This window comes from Pollachius pollachius, assembly GCF_949987615.1.
Source record: "Pollachius pollachius genome assembly, chromosome: 14".
NCBI lineage: Eukaryota > Metazoa > Chordata > Actinopteri > Gadiformes > Gadidae > Pollachius > Pollachius pollachius.
The window spans coordinates 16,860,797-16,876,475 of record NC_136947.1 but is presented as its reverse complement, the minus strand read 5'-3'; the positions used below and the strand labels follow the sequence as shown (position 1 = coordinate 16,876,475).

At 45.4% G+C, this 15,679-nt stretch overlaps 3 protein-coding genes across 3 annotated transcripts in view; 2 read left to right on the top strand and 1 right to left on the bottom strand.

Moving 5' to 3' along the window:
* Window positions 1-114: 114 nt before the first annotated feature.
* On the bottom strand, window positions 115-4,978 carry alg3 (ALG3 alpha-1,3- mannosyltransferase). Its single transcript, XM_079750951.1, has 9 exons — window positions 4,791-4,978; window positions 4,390-4,489; window positions 3,927-4,074; window positions 3,314-3,474; window positions 2,962-3,082; window positions 2,506-2,711; window positions 2,143-2,218; window positions 1,750-1,895; window positions 115-1,232 (listed from the first exon to the last, which is right to left on the bottom strand). Exons 1-9 carry the CDS (start codon window positions 4,966-4,968, stop codon window positions 1,055-1,057), a joined length of 1,314 nt encoding a protein of 437 aa, XP_079607077.1. The 5' UTR covers window positions 4,969-4,978; the 3' UTR covers window positions 115-1,054.
* Window positions 4,979-5,070: 92 nt separating this feature from the next.
* On the top strand, window positions 5,071-8,564 carry mul2 (mitochondrial E3 ubiquitin protein ligase 2). The gene is made up of 6 exons (XM_079751562.1): window positions 5,071-5,128; window positions 5,473-5,610; window positions 5,846-5,933; window positions 6,215-6,335; window positions 6,760-6,991; window positions 7,721-8,564. The coding sequence occupies exons 2-6, from the start codon at window positions 5,494-5,496 to the stop codon at window positions 8,222-8,224; spliced, it is 1,062 nt and encodes a 353-aa protein (XP_079607688.1). The 5' UTR covers window positions 5,071-5,128; window positions 5,473-5,493; the 3' UTR covers window positions 8,225-8,564.
* A 4,537-nt stretch (window positions 8,565-13,101) lies between these two features.
* Window positions 13,102-15,679, top strand: part of camk2n2a (calcium/calmodulin-dependent protein kinase II inhibitor 2a) — a 2,758-nt gene continuing 180 nt past the window's right edge. Inside the window, exons 1-2 of the mRNA XM_079750198.1 lie at window positions 13,102-13,565; window positions 13,929-15,679. The exon at window positions 13,929-15,679 is cut by the window's right edge and continues 180 nt beyond it. Coding sequence (XP_079606324.1) covers window positions 13,397-13,565; window positions 13,929-13,996 — 237 coding nt within the window. The 5' untranslated portion in view covers window positions 13,102-13,396 and the 3' untranslated portion in view covers window positions 13,997-15,679. The remainder of the gene's footprint in view (window positions 13,566-13,928) is intronic.

The window sequence follows — 15,679 nt, the reverse complement described above, 5'->3', positions numbered from 1 at the left end:
ATGCCCAAGGGGAGAGTGGGAGTACTAATTAAAACGTTTATAGCCTACTACTACTACTACCATAATCAGGTAACAATAAAGAGTGGATTTGTATATGTATTTGACCCATGATAAATCAATAATTTGAATTTATTGTTTTACAAAATAAAATCACTTTGAAAACAGTGAATTTGCACCAAAAACAACAAACATGGTAACCGGTCACTTGGTTAGTTGAATAAAAAAGAAGCGTAAAATGATAATTCTGTGAAGAAGAGCCACATTGAGATAAGAAGGTAAGTTAAATACAATAAATGCTGAAGAGCCGTGATTGTCACTAGCATAGTTGTGCAGGAATCTGCCTGTCTAGTGCATTCTATTTTTGGCCATCAGACTCATGCCTGTGGATCTACAAAACGCATTCCTCACACAGCTGAACGTAAAGCTTAGACTTTCACTTGTTGCAACACAACAGAACATATTCTTTCAGTAAACTGCGCCAATATGGATGCACTTGTAAATGATGCCCATTTTTCTAAAGTATGGTTTGGTGACAATTACTCGACAATATAAATACAGAGGAGGGGGGGCGGTGGCAAACGTCCACTCACACACGTCCCTAACATTCTCCATCAAGCTATATTACAGCACAGCAAACATTCACAGCTTCTCCTTCAACGCTGAAACCCTCTCGTTGGACTCCAATCTAGTTTAAACCGGAACCTGAGAGACCCCCTTCGGTTCCCCTGCTGAACCACAGCGCAGGAGTTACACACACAAACACACACACCTGGCCTGCCACGGGTGTGATCACCCCCCCGCCCCCCTCCCTAGCCCAGGTCAGTGAGCTCTCTCCTGGCGGTGACCCCCGGTGAGTAGCTGACACGGCCAGACCGGTACGCTCCTCCATTTTAAGACAGTCCACTCGGGGGGAGGGGGGGAGCCTCTGGGTCTGCTGCGGCAAAGCGGGTATGGGAGAGGGTCGGGGGGGACGGGCGGAAACCACTCAAGTCAGCGGTCCGGCCCCCGACCTTAACCACGCTCCAGCGTTGGCCGAGTCTAGCTGGGACGGAGCCTAGAGCTGCTTGTCCTTTTCGGGTGCTCCTTCGTCTTGGGTAGGGGTGGGGGCAGGCCCCGGGGCCAGCCACAGGGACAGCAGCATGACGAGGTGGCACGCGTGGAGGGCCGCTGAGCTGTACTCCGTGGAGGGGTAGGTGTTCCACGAGAGCTCGATGAGACCCAGGACCAGCAGCCTTGGTCGAGGATGGGGAGACACAAGGCTCATGTTAGGATTGAGAACTGGAGAGGATGAAGAAAAGCTATGGGGTTTTACTAGCTTCTCTTATGTGTTGCCAAATCCAAATAGAATTCCTCACTATTAAAAAATCTTTGAATAAAAAAGTGCCCCTGCAAAATGTAATATTTAGAAATCTACCCTGTCAGGGTTAGGCGTAGTGAGATCAAGTGGTAGTGTCATCATGTACGATGTATCCAACGTAAATAAATCATCATACAAGATCAAACCACCAGCCTACCAGTTTCGACAGTCCATATCTTAGCCCTTATCTTATTGACTTGATGGCTAAAATAGGGGTCCTTTAAAAGGTGCAATGTGTGGAATTGAGTGGCATCTAGCAGTACACACTTGGCAGGAATGGAATATAATATGAATGTTGTAATTGTACTGTTAGTTGCACTATACAACCTCACCACTGGATGCCACTAAATCCTCCACACAGCACCTTTAACCGACGGAGGGTCTCCACTGACCTGAGCAGGGGGGCTAGCTTCTCGACCCCTCCGCTCCACAGCAGGAAGGGCAGAGTGTGGAAGTACCACACGTAGAACTGGTAGTGCAGTGAGCGGCTGAAGCACATCCCGATGAAGTTTGAGGCAAACAGTATCAGCACCAGCTGTGATTCGTCATTAAGGGATGATATGATCTGCCATGCGTAAAAAAGTGACGCTGAATCGGCTCATAATTAAATGAACAGATCGCAGATCCTTATCCTTGAAATTTGCATTTTCACAATAATTCTAACGGTCATAACTTTTACTTTGGAAACGGTAGTAAAAGGGATTACTCAATCATATATTTTTTTGTGCATTTATAGTTAAATTGACCATCCATCCACAAAACAGAGGGAGAGAGTAAAGGATATGATCCTCTGTGTGCTTCTGAGCAGGGTTCTTCCTCTTAGACGGCTCCTTCAGCAGGTCAAGAACACTTTGCCCGGGCCTAAAAAGGATTAAAAACAAATGTCACTTTGATTTTGCACACAATGAACACACCTTAGGGGTATAAAGGCAAAACAAATAGCACATTTAAGGGTTTGATATTGCAATCTTTAAAAAAAGCTCAATAAAAGAAATGAATAACGACGCTTAACTTAACATCTATATGCACAAACACGCGCATATTTGAAACATACATGCATGTCAAATAATGAGTCGTCCCATCTCCCAGTCTATATGCGGTTGCGGGAGCATTCCCCGAGAGCATGCCCCCCTGACCCCCCGCCTCACCTCTTCCAGCGACGCACGGCGAACAGCAGCAGGGTGAGCAGGTGAGCGGACAGCAGCAGAAGGTGGAAATAGCGGCTCAGGAACAGCCACTCGGGCAGGAAGCGCCAGTTCACCGTCCACTTGAACATGAACTGGCGGCCCAGGTCGAAGGCCCCGTTCATGTAGCCCAGGGGGTTCTCCATCAAGAAGGGCAGGCCCAGCAGCAGCTGTGGTGGGTGGTTTGTTTGAGGGCAAAACAGCAGATTGTCACTGTACAACACCAGACAAAATGTCTCGACACTCAACAATAAGTACAGATTAGTTAATAGGACATAGGGCTTTGAATATCAAAAGAAAATAAAAATCAACATTGGTAGTGTACTTGAGAGAGGAAACCCCTACTCTACCTCATTTTTTAATGGAATCAGACAGGACTCGTGACATGCATGTGGGCGTGTCGGCCGGGCTGACACCCACCTGTATGGCTGCACAGAGAGTCAGCTTAGGGATGGTCTTGATTAACCCAAACTCAGACAGGAGCAGGAAGAGAAGGCCGGGGGCAAACAGAAGCACGTTCATCTTCACAGACACTGCTAAACTGTCAGAAAGAGAGGGAGAGAGAAGCACATTATTGATGATCGATTTTAAGGATGGAAACAAATCCATTATTATTTCAAAAACAATCTGAAAGTAAGGTTACATAAGGCATTAAGCAGGCAAGTCTAGTGGTTAGCTTGTTTGACTCTGTGCTAAAAATAACTGGGTTCTCTTAATATTCGCTATTGAAGTAACACTATTGATTAACTAACACAAACAATGTGATACATGCCTGTAAATGCCACAGCCCAGAGTCCAGTGTCCATCCAGGAAGAGGTTGATGGCCCCAAACAGGAGCAACATGGCCACCGGGTCGTTGAAGAGACGCAGCACGAAGATGGAGTGGATGCGGTATGAGGCGCAGCACACAAAGAAGAACACATACGGAGGAACCTGGAACCAGGCAAAAGGAGAGGACTTAAAACAAACACTGCAGCTTCAACCTGTAGCGGACCACCCTGAAGAACAATGGTCCAACACTGAGATGAACACAATGCACTCACTGTTGAACTTAAGTCTATTTCTGATTGCGGGAATGCAAGTTCAACATACCTGAATATAAACGTGTAAATATTTGCAAATATACAAGCTATATGATTGAATACTCCACGGTTGGCTCATCTCAAAGTATTCATGCATTCCGGATTTGTATGTCCAGTTATGTGGAATAATCTAATTGCAATCGTGAGACTCAATCAAAAGCTATTTATCAGACAAAAGCAAAATCTGCTGATTGAAGCCTGATGTGTTTCACCTATGAATAGACACTATTGTAACAACTAACATTTGAATGGTCGAGTTTTTCAAATGAGTCCATACTATTCCATGAACATGTCTGGGCTGACCTTTTTAGTGCGATTATATATCCTGAACACGAGCAGCAGGGTGATGAGGTAGAAAGCAGCAAAGAGGTACTGAGCCAGACGGATGTTCACCCCATGGCTGGTGATGTAGTACAGTGCTGTGAAGATGTAGACAAACCCTGCAGGATACCTACAACACAATCAGACTGTTAAATTAAATGCATGGTAATTCTCAAGCCATGATCATTTCTCATTTTATACCCAAAAATGTGGAACTTCGATTGATAGATCATGAGTATAGTTTAATCCATTCTTTTTTGAGGACTCACTCATAGCAATAATTTCAGACGGATCAGAATCAGTACTTAATGATCTTCTTGTTCTTGAAAACTACTTTTGGGCTGATTTCAAGCTGGATGAAAAATGATCAACAAACCTTGAGTTAAATGTAGTTACGGTTCGAAGCGGAGATCAATTATGAAACGTATACTTTTGATTTACTTACACCAAGGGGCCGGTGTCTCCCTTTAGCTCCTTGTAGTCGTAGGTACCATTAATGACTCCCTCCACCTCATCCATGTACGCCTTCCAGTCTATCTCCGTGTCTGAATAATAAGTAGATATTTAAATACATGGCTAATGATCATAAATCCTTCTAACATTTGTAAAATTGATTGTTTGAATCTGTTCATTAAGTGTTTAAAATGCACAGATTAGTAAACACCACACGCGAGTAGTTTAATTCAAGTTGTAGACAGCAGGTGATGGCCGTGGTCATGCAGGGGGGTAAATATACTTTGACAGGTGGCAGGGACTTGCCTGCTAATGCTAGCTGAGCTAATAGCTACGTTTAGAATGCATGCAAAACGCTTAGCATGCTAGCAAACTAGCAATGGCTTTACTTACACGCTACTTTCTGTATGACCCATACATTGATCCCAATTTCCAACAACCAGAGAAGTGACACCACCATAAGAGTGTACTCTGGCTTGAACAAAATTAAATGCTTTTCCTGCCATAATGTTCGAAGTTTTGCCCACACTTGAGAGTGTTGGCCAGGGGCTTTTCTCCTAACTCCTGCCATTTCGGCGTACAGACGTGGAGCGACCGGAAAACACACGTCAGACGGCTTCGCACCCAGGTCATGTGACCAAGGCAAATCCTTCCGGCGTCATTACCCACGTCACGTGAACGGAGTTGGACAGGTTCTTCCGCAATGACAGCCTGACACTTTCCTTTTAAAGGTAAACAATGAGGATTCTTTATGCATTTAAGTCGCTCACAAAACATTTATTGAAATGAACAAGAGCGTAGCTAAATATATGTTCCAAGTATGTTTTTAATGCGTGAATATGAATAATCCAAAAGATAAGCAACTGCTACGAGCACGTCTTTCATGCCCTTTAAATATTGGAGCTATCCGTAACGATGAGGTCATTATACACAGCAACTTCGTTGTACTGAGCTGATATGCATTCTCAAACAAGCTTATTTGCACCTTTTAACAGTGATACGTAGTAGTTTCTGGAATTAATTGTCTGCCACATGCAGATAATTCATATTTAAGCAGTTTAATTTTCTTTCATAGGTGGAAGAAGGTGCAAATGGAATGGAGGAATTTCCTGTAAGTGCTGTTGAGGCGTTGTGCCTTGGCACCAGCCTCACAATCTCTGGGATCCTGTACTACGTGTACAGAAAGAAGAAGAAGACAGTAGATAAGCTAAAAGTACGTTCAGGATCGAAATGTCACCATATGATTTCACATGTGATCGTCTGCTTGAATGGATCTTATCCAGCTAGTATTTTGAATCATATCTGGAGGGTCTGAAGTTGAATGTTTTGTAAATGCCTGCATGTGCAGGCCTATGCCCCGATTCAGCTTGAATGGAAATGTGTCAACATTAGTAAATAATTGGGTCAAGGACGGTCAAGGACTGTTTCTTTCTGGATTTCTTTAACAGGATGCTCCACAGCTGACCTTGGATGGAAAGCTAGCAGACCTTCTAAACGTTACCCCTGGAAAGTGTCTACAGTATGTTGTCATTGAAGGTAATCCAACTCTTTTGTCATTGGTACCCTCGTGAGAGCATCATGGCCGTGCAAGTTCACATTTCAATAAGTGAGGAACTGGGAAAATGAACTCGCAAAAGAGGACGGACAAAGGTTAATTAGCATCCGATCAGATGCGTAGATGTGCAAGGTAGCTAAGACTACAAATATGGCAGGTAGTATATACATTATATCGGACATATGCAAGGACGTACACAGACAGTTTGGTTGTGGTCGACCACTCCCTACACCCCGCCCACGTCTGTCTGTGTACCGTGTAGGAACGGTTCAGCCCATGTCTGAGCCGCTCAGGAGCCAGTTCCAGGAGGGGGCTGTCGGCGTGGTGCAGAAGCTGATGCTGAGGGAACACAAGCTGGTGTGGAACAGCTTGGCTCGGGCATGGTGAGGACGGGGCTCATTAAGACAATTACACGGCTGTTCCATTGAGGTTATAGACGATACATTACATGGTTTAGGCCCGGGGAAGGGCGTCAATAGTGTTTGAAGTCAGGTCAGCATTGCCGGTTTGGAAAGGTGGTGGTGGGTGTGAGATCCTTCTTTTTCCAACTACAATAATACTGCATTTGTACATTAGTTCAACTTTGTACTTAAACCGCAATATGGTTTTATGATCAAACCATCATTTAATATTAGAAACGGACGTGATTATTTTAGTGCCAAAGTTCTTAACAACAGCAATGAACAACTTCCCCTTTCAATTGGGGGAAATCCCAATGGTTAACCTAGAAAAACATCCAGCTGAGATTTTATTTAACCATGTACCACGTGTGTGTGTGTATGCGTGTGTGTGTGTGTCTCCGTACAGGACGGACAGCGAGCGCGTGCTGCACCAGCGGGTCCATGCCGTGCCCTTCCACTTGGCGGGGTCGGAGGAGGCGGTGGTCCGGGTGCTGTCCCCCCTGGAGGCGTCGGCCCTCAACATGGAGGTGATCCACGAGAAGTTCCACCAGGCCATGTACGGCTTCAGCGACATCATCGGACAGTACCTGAGCGGGGAGAAGCCCAAAGGCCAGCTGGAGACAGAAGAGATGCTCAGGGTGGGTTTGACCGCTTGGTTCTATGTGGTGGGTACTGTATCTAAAGTCATTCAGCTTTTACCCAGGTCCACTTACTGGGTACTTGTTTTCTTGTGGTTTTGATACTCATGAATGAGCAGGTAGGGGTCATGGCTTAGGCTCATGTATAACTGACTGCAGACACTGGGGTTTGAACCAAGAACCCGTTGAGTGTGGAGGGAGTCAAGCTTACCCCTGTTTGCTCTAGACATGTTCAAGACACAGATCTCCGGAATCGCTAATGAATGAAGATATCATTTTGTCTTAAAGAGCCAGTGAACCCATTTCTGCTGGACTATGAACACTACGAGATGTTAAAAAATGTGTTTTGCGCTGAGAGTTGCAATGGTTACGGTCCTTTTTTAGTAATGTTATTGTGTATGAGAATTATAATGAGGGACGTTGTTTATGAAATGCGACACACACCTAAGCATTACACTATATGCGTCCGGGAATTCTAAACCACAGCATCGCCACAGATCGTGGCACACAGACTGCGCCGCGATCGTGAGGCACCCAGACATATGCCGTTGGGATAAAGGCATATTTTACAATGTTAACATCATGTAAGATCATATAAGACAAATTTGCACGTTTAAAAGAAGTCGTTGTTTCACTGGTTGTTTAACTTGAAGTCGACTATGTTAATTGCCAACAGCGGTGAACGAGGCGACTCTGGAGCCGTCCCTAACGCAGTGTGTCTTCCTACAGGTGGGTACTACTCTGACGGGCGTGGGGGAGCTGATCCTGGACACGGACCGGGCGCTGAAGCTCCGCCCACCCACGGACGGCTCCGAGTACTTCCTGACCACGGCGGACTTTGAGACCCTGCGCATCGACCAGGAGAACCAGGCGGCCGCGTGGCAGGTGCTGGCCTCCGTGTTCGCCCTGGCCGGGGCGGCCGTGCTGCTGTGGGTGGCCAGGCGCTACTACCGCTGCCTGAAGCACCACTGGGAGCAGGAGCGCCTGCGGCGGGAGTTCGAGACGCTGGGGGCCGACTCCACATCGCCGTCGGGCCCCGGGACCTCTCGGGACGAGGCGGCGGCGCCCCTGGAGAACGCCTGCGTGATATGTCTGAGCCGGCGGCGCGGCTGCGTTCTGTTGGACTGTGGTCACGTGTGCTGCTGCTACAGCTGCTACCAGGCGCTGCCCCAGCCCACCTGCCCCATATGCAGGCAGACCATCCGGAGGGTGGTGCCCCTGTACCAGGCCTGAAGCCCGTTCACTCAGAGACCGTGCCTTACTCACGAGTTGAACGCAGATACTGTGAAGATCATCCTAGCCCTTCAATCATATGAAGACACTTTTTTTTTATTGCCTTTAATTTAGAACACCAAATGGGTCAGATCCTTTCCTATGCCTTTCACGACACAATACCTACTTTTCGGGGGAAATATGTACAGTCAACTGAGCAAGCACTAATATATTCTGGTTTTGGTCTTTCAATGTTTTCTTTAACGTAAGTTATTTATCTCTTACGTTGGAAAAGTTGTGGTTCACTAGATGCTGGATGTCTAACATACTGTGTTTTATTACAATTTACCTGTTTCAAGTCCTACAGATTAAATAACTCCAAAAACATATCTATTTTTATTGTATTTAAGTAAACCACATCAACAAAGGACAAGTGTGCCTTGATTATACATTTACACTGAACCATCATACAGAAATATAAAGGACACAACATAAGTTGCAATGAAGAGAACATTTAAGAATATTGCATAATATATTTGGAAGTATAACGGTCCTGTATTGTTTATATTGTTTTGATAGCAAACAAGCAATAATTTCAATGATTAAAATGAGTTTAACAAAAGTATCATAAAATAGTATGAATAGTAGAAAGTAGGTAAGCAAGAACTAAAAAAAATTGTGTTCCTCCGAAGTATCATGAATAATGAGTCCTTAGATATTATTACATTAGGTAACATCAGTTCTCTTTCTGCCCATTCTGGAAATTATCATCAGGCAGCAAAGTAGGTCATGTTTACATATAGATGAGAACAGTCCTTTTAACAAGGCTCCCTACTGCTCAAGCTGGAAATGTTTAACACGCGCACGCAAACGCACACACATACACACAGTGAGTAAGCAAACCCGGTCATGTTCTAATGAGCAGTGGGAAGATGTCAGCCTGAAACACAGATAAAAGCCACCTCCGTACGCAGTATTGTTGTTTGGGTTCTTTCGCAGCAGTGATGTTTCGGGGGAAGAGAACACTAATGAGTGTGTGTGGGATCAGGGGGTAGGAAGGGTGAGGAGAGAGGTGAGGAGGGGGATACAGAGAAAGGAGCCTGTGAGCAGGTGAAGGAGGAAAAGGCCATACAAATCTCCCTCGACGGTCTTAAGGGCTCACTGTGACAGATACTTCACCAGCCCTCTCTACGGAGCAACAGCTGTGGCCCCTCATGGAGCAGACTATTATCGACCCATCGGTGCACAGAAAAAACACTGCTACTGACTGTTGCTACTGGCTCATTATCCTACATGGTTCTAACAATGAGACAGCACAACGTCCATTTCTGTTGGTCCTCATTGGGGCGGAAGCACTCCGGGGCATAAACATCTATTATTCAATTTATTTATAGCGTTTGTTGCCGTGTCGGCATGATGCATCCCCGATGACATCATGGGCAGACATCGGATACACATTGCAAGCACCACTAGGAAATGTGTTTTGGCTTATTTCCTAGTAGGATTACTAATTAAAGAAGTTCACGTTTGGGTTTGAATAGTTGCTTGACCACTAGGTGTCTCCCTTTCCTCATGCACTGAGGTACTGAGGATGACACAAGTCGGAAAACATCAGTCTCTCAGCCATGGATGTTTGATGACAGGCTTATCAGAATATCCAGTACATGAACTCATTGCATCAAATTAATTGTGATACCCCTTGACCAATGATGATATTTTGAAATACAATAAATACCTTGAAGTACTTCAAGGGTTGAGGCTAAACCAAGCTTGTGTCGGGGATGGGTGTTGTCGCGCGTTGAACTTTACCCATCTACCATTAATCCCAAACCTGCTTCACGCCGTAGCAGTCCTGACTCAACCTCGTCATTCATCATTCTTTAAGCTCTTGCAGAGAGGCTTCTGGAAGCACGCAGACGCGCAGCGGGATGCTAGGTGACATTGACGTTTCTGTGGAAGGGAGCCATAACAGCGTGCGAGCCCCCGCGCCGCCAATTACCACAGCTGCCTGGTGCCCACCATCTGCCTGGCAAAGCGCCTTCTCGCTGACCCACTTTCCCCCGACGTCGTGTGTGACTGCCGGCTTTCTCTTCTCATCAACAGCTTGCTGTGCGGTTTCCCTGAAGAGAGGAGCAGCGGTATTAGGGAGGCCATCGTGATGGCACAGGGATACTGCTGGTTTGTAGGATGCATAATGGATAGGACGGACGTATGGCTTTGCCTATCTGTTGGGTGGTTTCATTTGGGATTTCGACACAATGTGTAAAATTGCACAATAAATGTATATGAACTAGCATCTTCTGTGATATTGCTTGAATCCACCTCTGGCTTTGATTCTGTTCTCATCTCAGAACCAGCTCCATTGAACGTGGGGGGGGGGGGGGAGAGATATGGAGTAAGAGAGAGACATCGTTTAGGCATGGGAACAGCGTGAACTTTAATGATGAGGGGAGAGAACCAGAGAAGCACATCCATTTGGGCAAGGGCTGCAGCTGTAGTAAGTTTTTGTCTCTATTTGGAAATCGATGTTCTAATTATATGGATTATATATATCTTTCCTGGTTCATTTTGACAAATTTGTCTCCACCAAGAAAAAAACACCATAGGCACACACACAAACACACACCACACACACACACACACACACACACACACACACACACACACACACACACACACACACACACACACACACACACACACACACACCTCTAGGCAGGGGTCATATCGATCTTAGACCAGGCGCCATGCTCTCAGCTTGTTATTGCTGTTTTTTTTGTCCAGGTTCTCGACTGTTCAAGAGGGAGGAACAAGTGTGGAACAAGTGTGTGTGCGTGCGTGTGTGTGTGTGTGTGTGTTTGTGTGTGTGTGTGTGTTGTGTGTGTGTGTGTGTGTGTGTGTGTGTGTGTGTGTGTGTGTGTGTGTGTGTGTGTGTGCATATCAGTAAAAGATTGGTTATGGGATTCAGGGATAGAGACAGAGTGACTCAGCAGCTGTGATTTGCTTGTAATTGGAGGTTAGGTTTCAAGAGCATACACACACACACACACACACACACACACACACACACACACACACACTCACAAATAAGGGTTGCAGACTGCAGTTGAGAGGATGAGGTTGGGAGAATGAGTTTGATGATTAAGAACTATTGCCTCCTGGAGAGCAACTATTAGAGAGAGAGCAAGAGAGAGTGCGCGCACGCGAGAGAGAGCGGGAGAGCAAGGTCTTTATATTGGTGTCCCTAGACAACATGGCTGCCGTCTGAAAGAGTATTAGTTAGTTGGCAAAAGCAGTGAAGTACTTTTCCTGGAAAGCCTATGATGGAAACCTCAAGGGACACCTGTTGCATCCGGGGCCAAAGGGTCTTCCAACTCTGACACTGACTGACGACATCATGGGAAAACCCTTGACCCCTCCCTTGGAACAACCTCAGGACACCTTATCAATCAACTCGTCCCATCTAGTGCTGCGTTGGAGGGCCCGCTGTATATATATATATATATATATATATATACAGCGGGCCCTATTTATATATATATATATATATATAGTTAAATAAGAAAAGGATGTTGTCAGGAAAAGTACACCAAAACAATATGACTAATTCTATTCTATCTGGAGCTAAACAAAACCCTTAGCTTAGATAAAGTGTCTTAGTCATTATAATATAATGTATTGACTTAGACTCCATATCTCCATACCATATATATCTATCATGTAATGATTATATGGTAGATATACCAATATAAGAACCAGCAAGCAAAAATTTGATTTGATAAAAACTGTCGTTTTGTATCATTATCAAATTGGCTGTGTGTCTATACATCTTCAAACTGAGGCGATTCCCGTAATTGAGCTTGAGGATGGCTGCTCCTAAAACGTTGGCGCTGCGTTCATCGGTAAACCACCCCTGATCTGGAATAGTCTTTGGAACGCAACGACAGGAAAAGAGACGGGAGGTCAGAGGTCACATAGTTGTAGAGAGCCATCGCTCACGTCCTCACAGCGGGCAGAGGAGTGAGTCATCAGAGAAGGTAACCAAGAGATGAAGGGCTTCTCATGTAAGGACAGGGGCAGGAAGCATTGGTTTAACACCAACGGCAGATCCCATTTCAGGAGATTTGATTTTAAAAGAGCATAAATGAGTGGGCCGATTGGATGTAATAATAGTAATGGTATTAATAAACGATTGGAACAGGTAGGTGTTGGATGGAGGACAGAACAGAGATGTTGGGCATCAAACCAAGAACCTTTCAGCTTATAGTCACACACCCTACCTGGTGTGGTAGGGTGTGTACCTATTCTGCATGGCTATTAGGCCATTATAGTTATATGACGTCTAGTTTTAGTTAACAGGAGTGATGACATCATTCAAGTATTTCTGTAGACATTTTCTACACAGCCCACATAACAACGTTAACAATATCTTCATCACATCGATCATTCAATTAACTTATAGAGATGAAAGTGATGGTTCTTGCGATGTAAAAAGACATGCACAGCACAATGCATCAACTGCAGCCTTCTATGGCGATGCTTTGGTTTTAACTTCTTGCTTTTTGCTTTCCTGCATTTACTCTTCTCGCCTGTTGAGGTCACCCTTACTCCTCTAACACTCGGAGTCCCCCGCTAGACGCGCACACACACACACACACACACACACACACACGCACACACGCACACACGCGCGCACACACACACGCATGCACACACGCATGCAAACGCGAACACACGCACGCACGCACGCACACACGCATGCACGCACGCAGGCATGCACACACTCGCACGCCACGAACACACGCATCAAGCCCGGATGGATGACTTCACCGTTCCGCCTGGGTTTCCTTTATGATCCCGGGATCTCCCACTTCCCTCACCAGACATCAGCCAGCAACGCAGCTGAACACAACTCTCCGCTCTCGCCTCGCATTGGACCCACAACAACAGAACCACCGCATCACGACGCGGGAACGGACCACTAAAGTACACTTGCACGTCGAGCTGCCAATTGTGTTTTCCTTCTTTTCTCAAACGGATTCAGGCACGGGAAACTTAACAAGTGCAATCCACCTCACGAAAGGAATTAGATCTTATTTCTAATTCAGCAGCAGCAGCACGAGTTTTGACCCGACGTGGTTGTTTTTGTTCCTCTCCAGTTGCAGTTGTTGATCACTCAGTTGCGGTGCCACAATGTCCGAGGTTCTGCCATACAACGAGGGCAAAATGAACGGCTACGGAGCGGACAGTGAGGTCAGCCAGATGTCCTTTAGCTGCGGACTTCAGGACTCGAACGCCTTTTTCGCGGCGTCGCAGGCGAAGAGACCCCCGAAGCTGGGGCAGATCGGCCGAGCCAAGCGAGGTGGGTTGAAGTCCATTAATTTTATATTGCATTGTCTCAGTCATTTCAAACTCGGGGCTTTGTTATCCCTACCAACACACCATATGTGTTAACCAAATACCTGTAACTTGCTTTATAGGTGCTTGTTTTGCATCTGATCGTACAATGTGTTTTTATTTGTGTTTTTTGAGGCCCTTTATACAAAAAAAACGCACCTTCGATAAACTGGCGCAATCATCAGCTACGATGCATTGTTATCACTTCAACCCCCCAACCCCAACCCCACCCGTTAGTCTCATTAATGAATGTAACGTTTGATTTATGAACGGTATCAGTAACAGGAGGCTATTTCCTTGTCTCCCCCCCCCCCCCCCCCCCACACAGTGGTGATCGAGGACGACCGAATAGACGAGGTCCTGAAGGGGATGACAGACAAGTCCCCCGGCGTGTAGACTGGAGGAGGAAGGATGGGCCCTCGCAGACTTTTTATTTTTGATCACCGATTTGAAAAGCACTTGTCGGCTGTGCATGTTCGAGGATTGTAGTAAGAGGGGAACGACGGCACGACGCGAAGACAAGGGATGGGACGAGAGGAGAGTGGAAGAAAGGAAGGGAGGAGGAGATGGAGAGAGAGAGAGAGAGATAAAGCAAAGAGGAAGACGATGGAAGAAGATTCGAGGGAGATGAGGTGTGGGGAGAGAGAGAGAGAGAGATGAGAGACGCTCTGGAAAAGACCAAGATTTATCATGGGATTGCTGGCAATTCTCCAAAAGAATCCCGATTTTAACCACTGCAACGCAGCGAGACGTGGAGGTGGTGGACCGCTGCCCCGGGTGGTCCCAGCCCCGGCTGACCTCTGGACGGACGAACATACTTCACCACCATATTTATTTCTAAAAGCGCTGTAAGCAACAAAAAAAAAAGAAATATATATAGGCCTATGTATACTACGACCGGGGGGCTGAACATATATAATTTCCAGCCCTGTTTCAATAGTTGTACAGTAGGTCGGTAGGTCTATATGTAGGTTAAGCTTCGAAGACACCCCCGCCCCCCTCCACCCCACTTCCCCCCAACGCTTCGCTTTGTTGATCGACTCCAGCGACGTTGCATTCAAGGGAGCTGTTCTTTCAGCACTGGTCGGACCAGAATGCATTCCTGCTGCTACAATGTTCTCTGAAAACAGACCAACCAACGCTCAAGTCTACTAGAGAGAGAGGAGACCCGTTGTATAACTCACAGGCTATTCGAGGATGGTGCAATGTTAATATTTTCTTAATAATAATAACGACAATATTCATAGTAATCATATTAATGATGATAATGAGAATAATGAAGCGGCTAGTTGTGGCCCTTCTTGTTGAAACACACACTAACCCACAGATTGGATTCAAATAGACTGCGGTTTATTGTGTTCTTATCCCCATTGGTAAAGGGTGCAGGTTGTAGCACCTTTTATGTAGCTAAATCTATACCTGCACATATCTTTTTTCACCTTTTCAGTAGTGACAGAGGCCAGCGGTGAGGTGGAATATACAGTAAATGTTTGAGATGCTATTCATGAAATTGATGGGAAAGAGGTTTTCTTTGATTTGGTTCTTTTTGTTTTGCTAATTCTTGGTGTTTATCGTCTTCTATAAATGAAAGTCTACTTTTCTCCATCTATTTGCATGAACCTTTGCTTCGGTGCCAACACTGATGCCACCACTCTGCCCTGGCACGCTTCTTTTTAAAAAGGAAAAATTCATATTTGTATTTTTATATCTAAATATTTGTTATTTAAATAATATGCTAGTCTGTCGTCTTACGGTTCATCAACAAAAATATTTATACTACAGAGTGGGTATACAGCTGGAGACTGGGCTACACCAATGGAGATTCTAGGAGAGGGGTTGTTTGACGTGTCTCTCGCTCTATCAAACAGGTCGAACCTTTTTTAAAGACTAACTGAATGTGTCTGGGTTTTTTTGCACACATCAATGTTAAACTATTATTAAGAAATCGTATACTGTGACTTGAGCTTCGTTGATGAATTTGTTAGAAAATGGCAATTTTAGAGTATATTGCACTGTTTACGAGTATCCTCAGATAACACGTTGTTATTTGACATATTTTGAACATTACAGTTACATTTT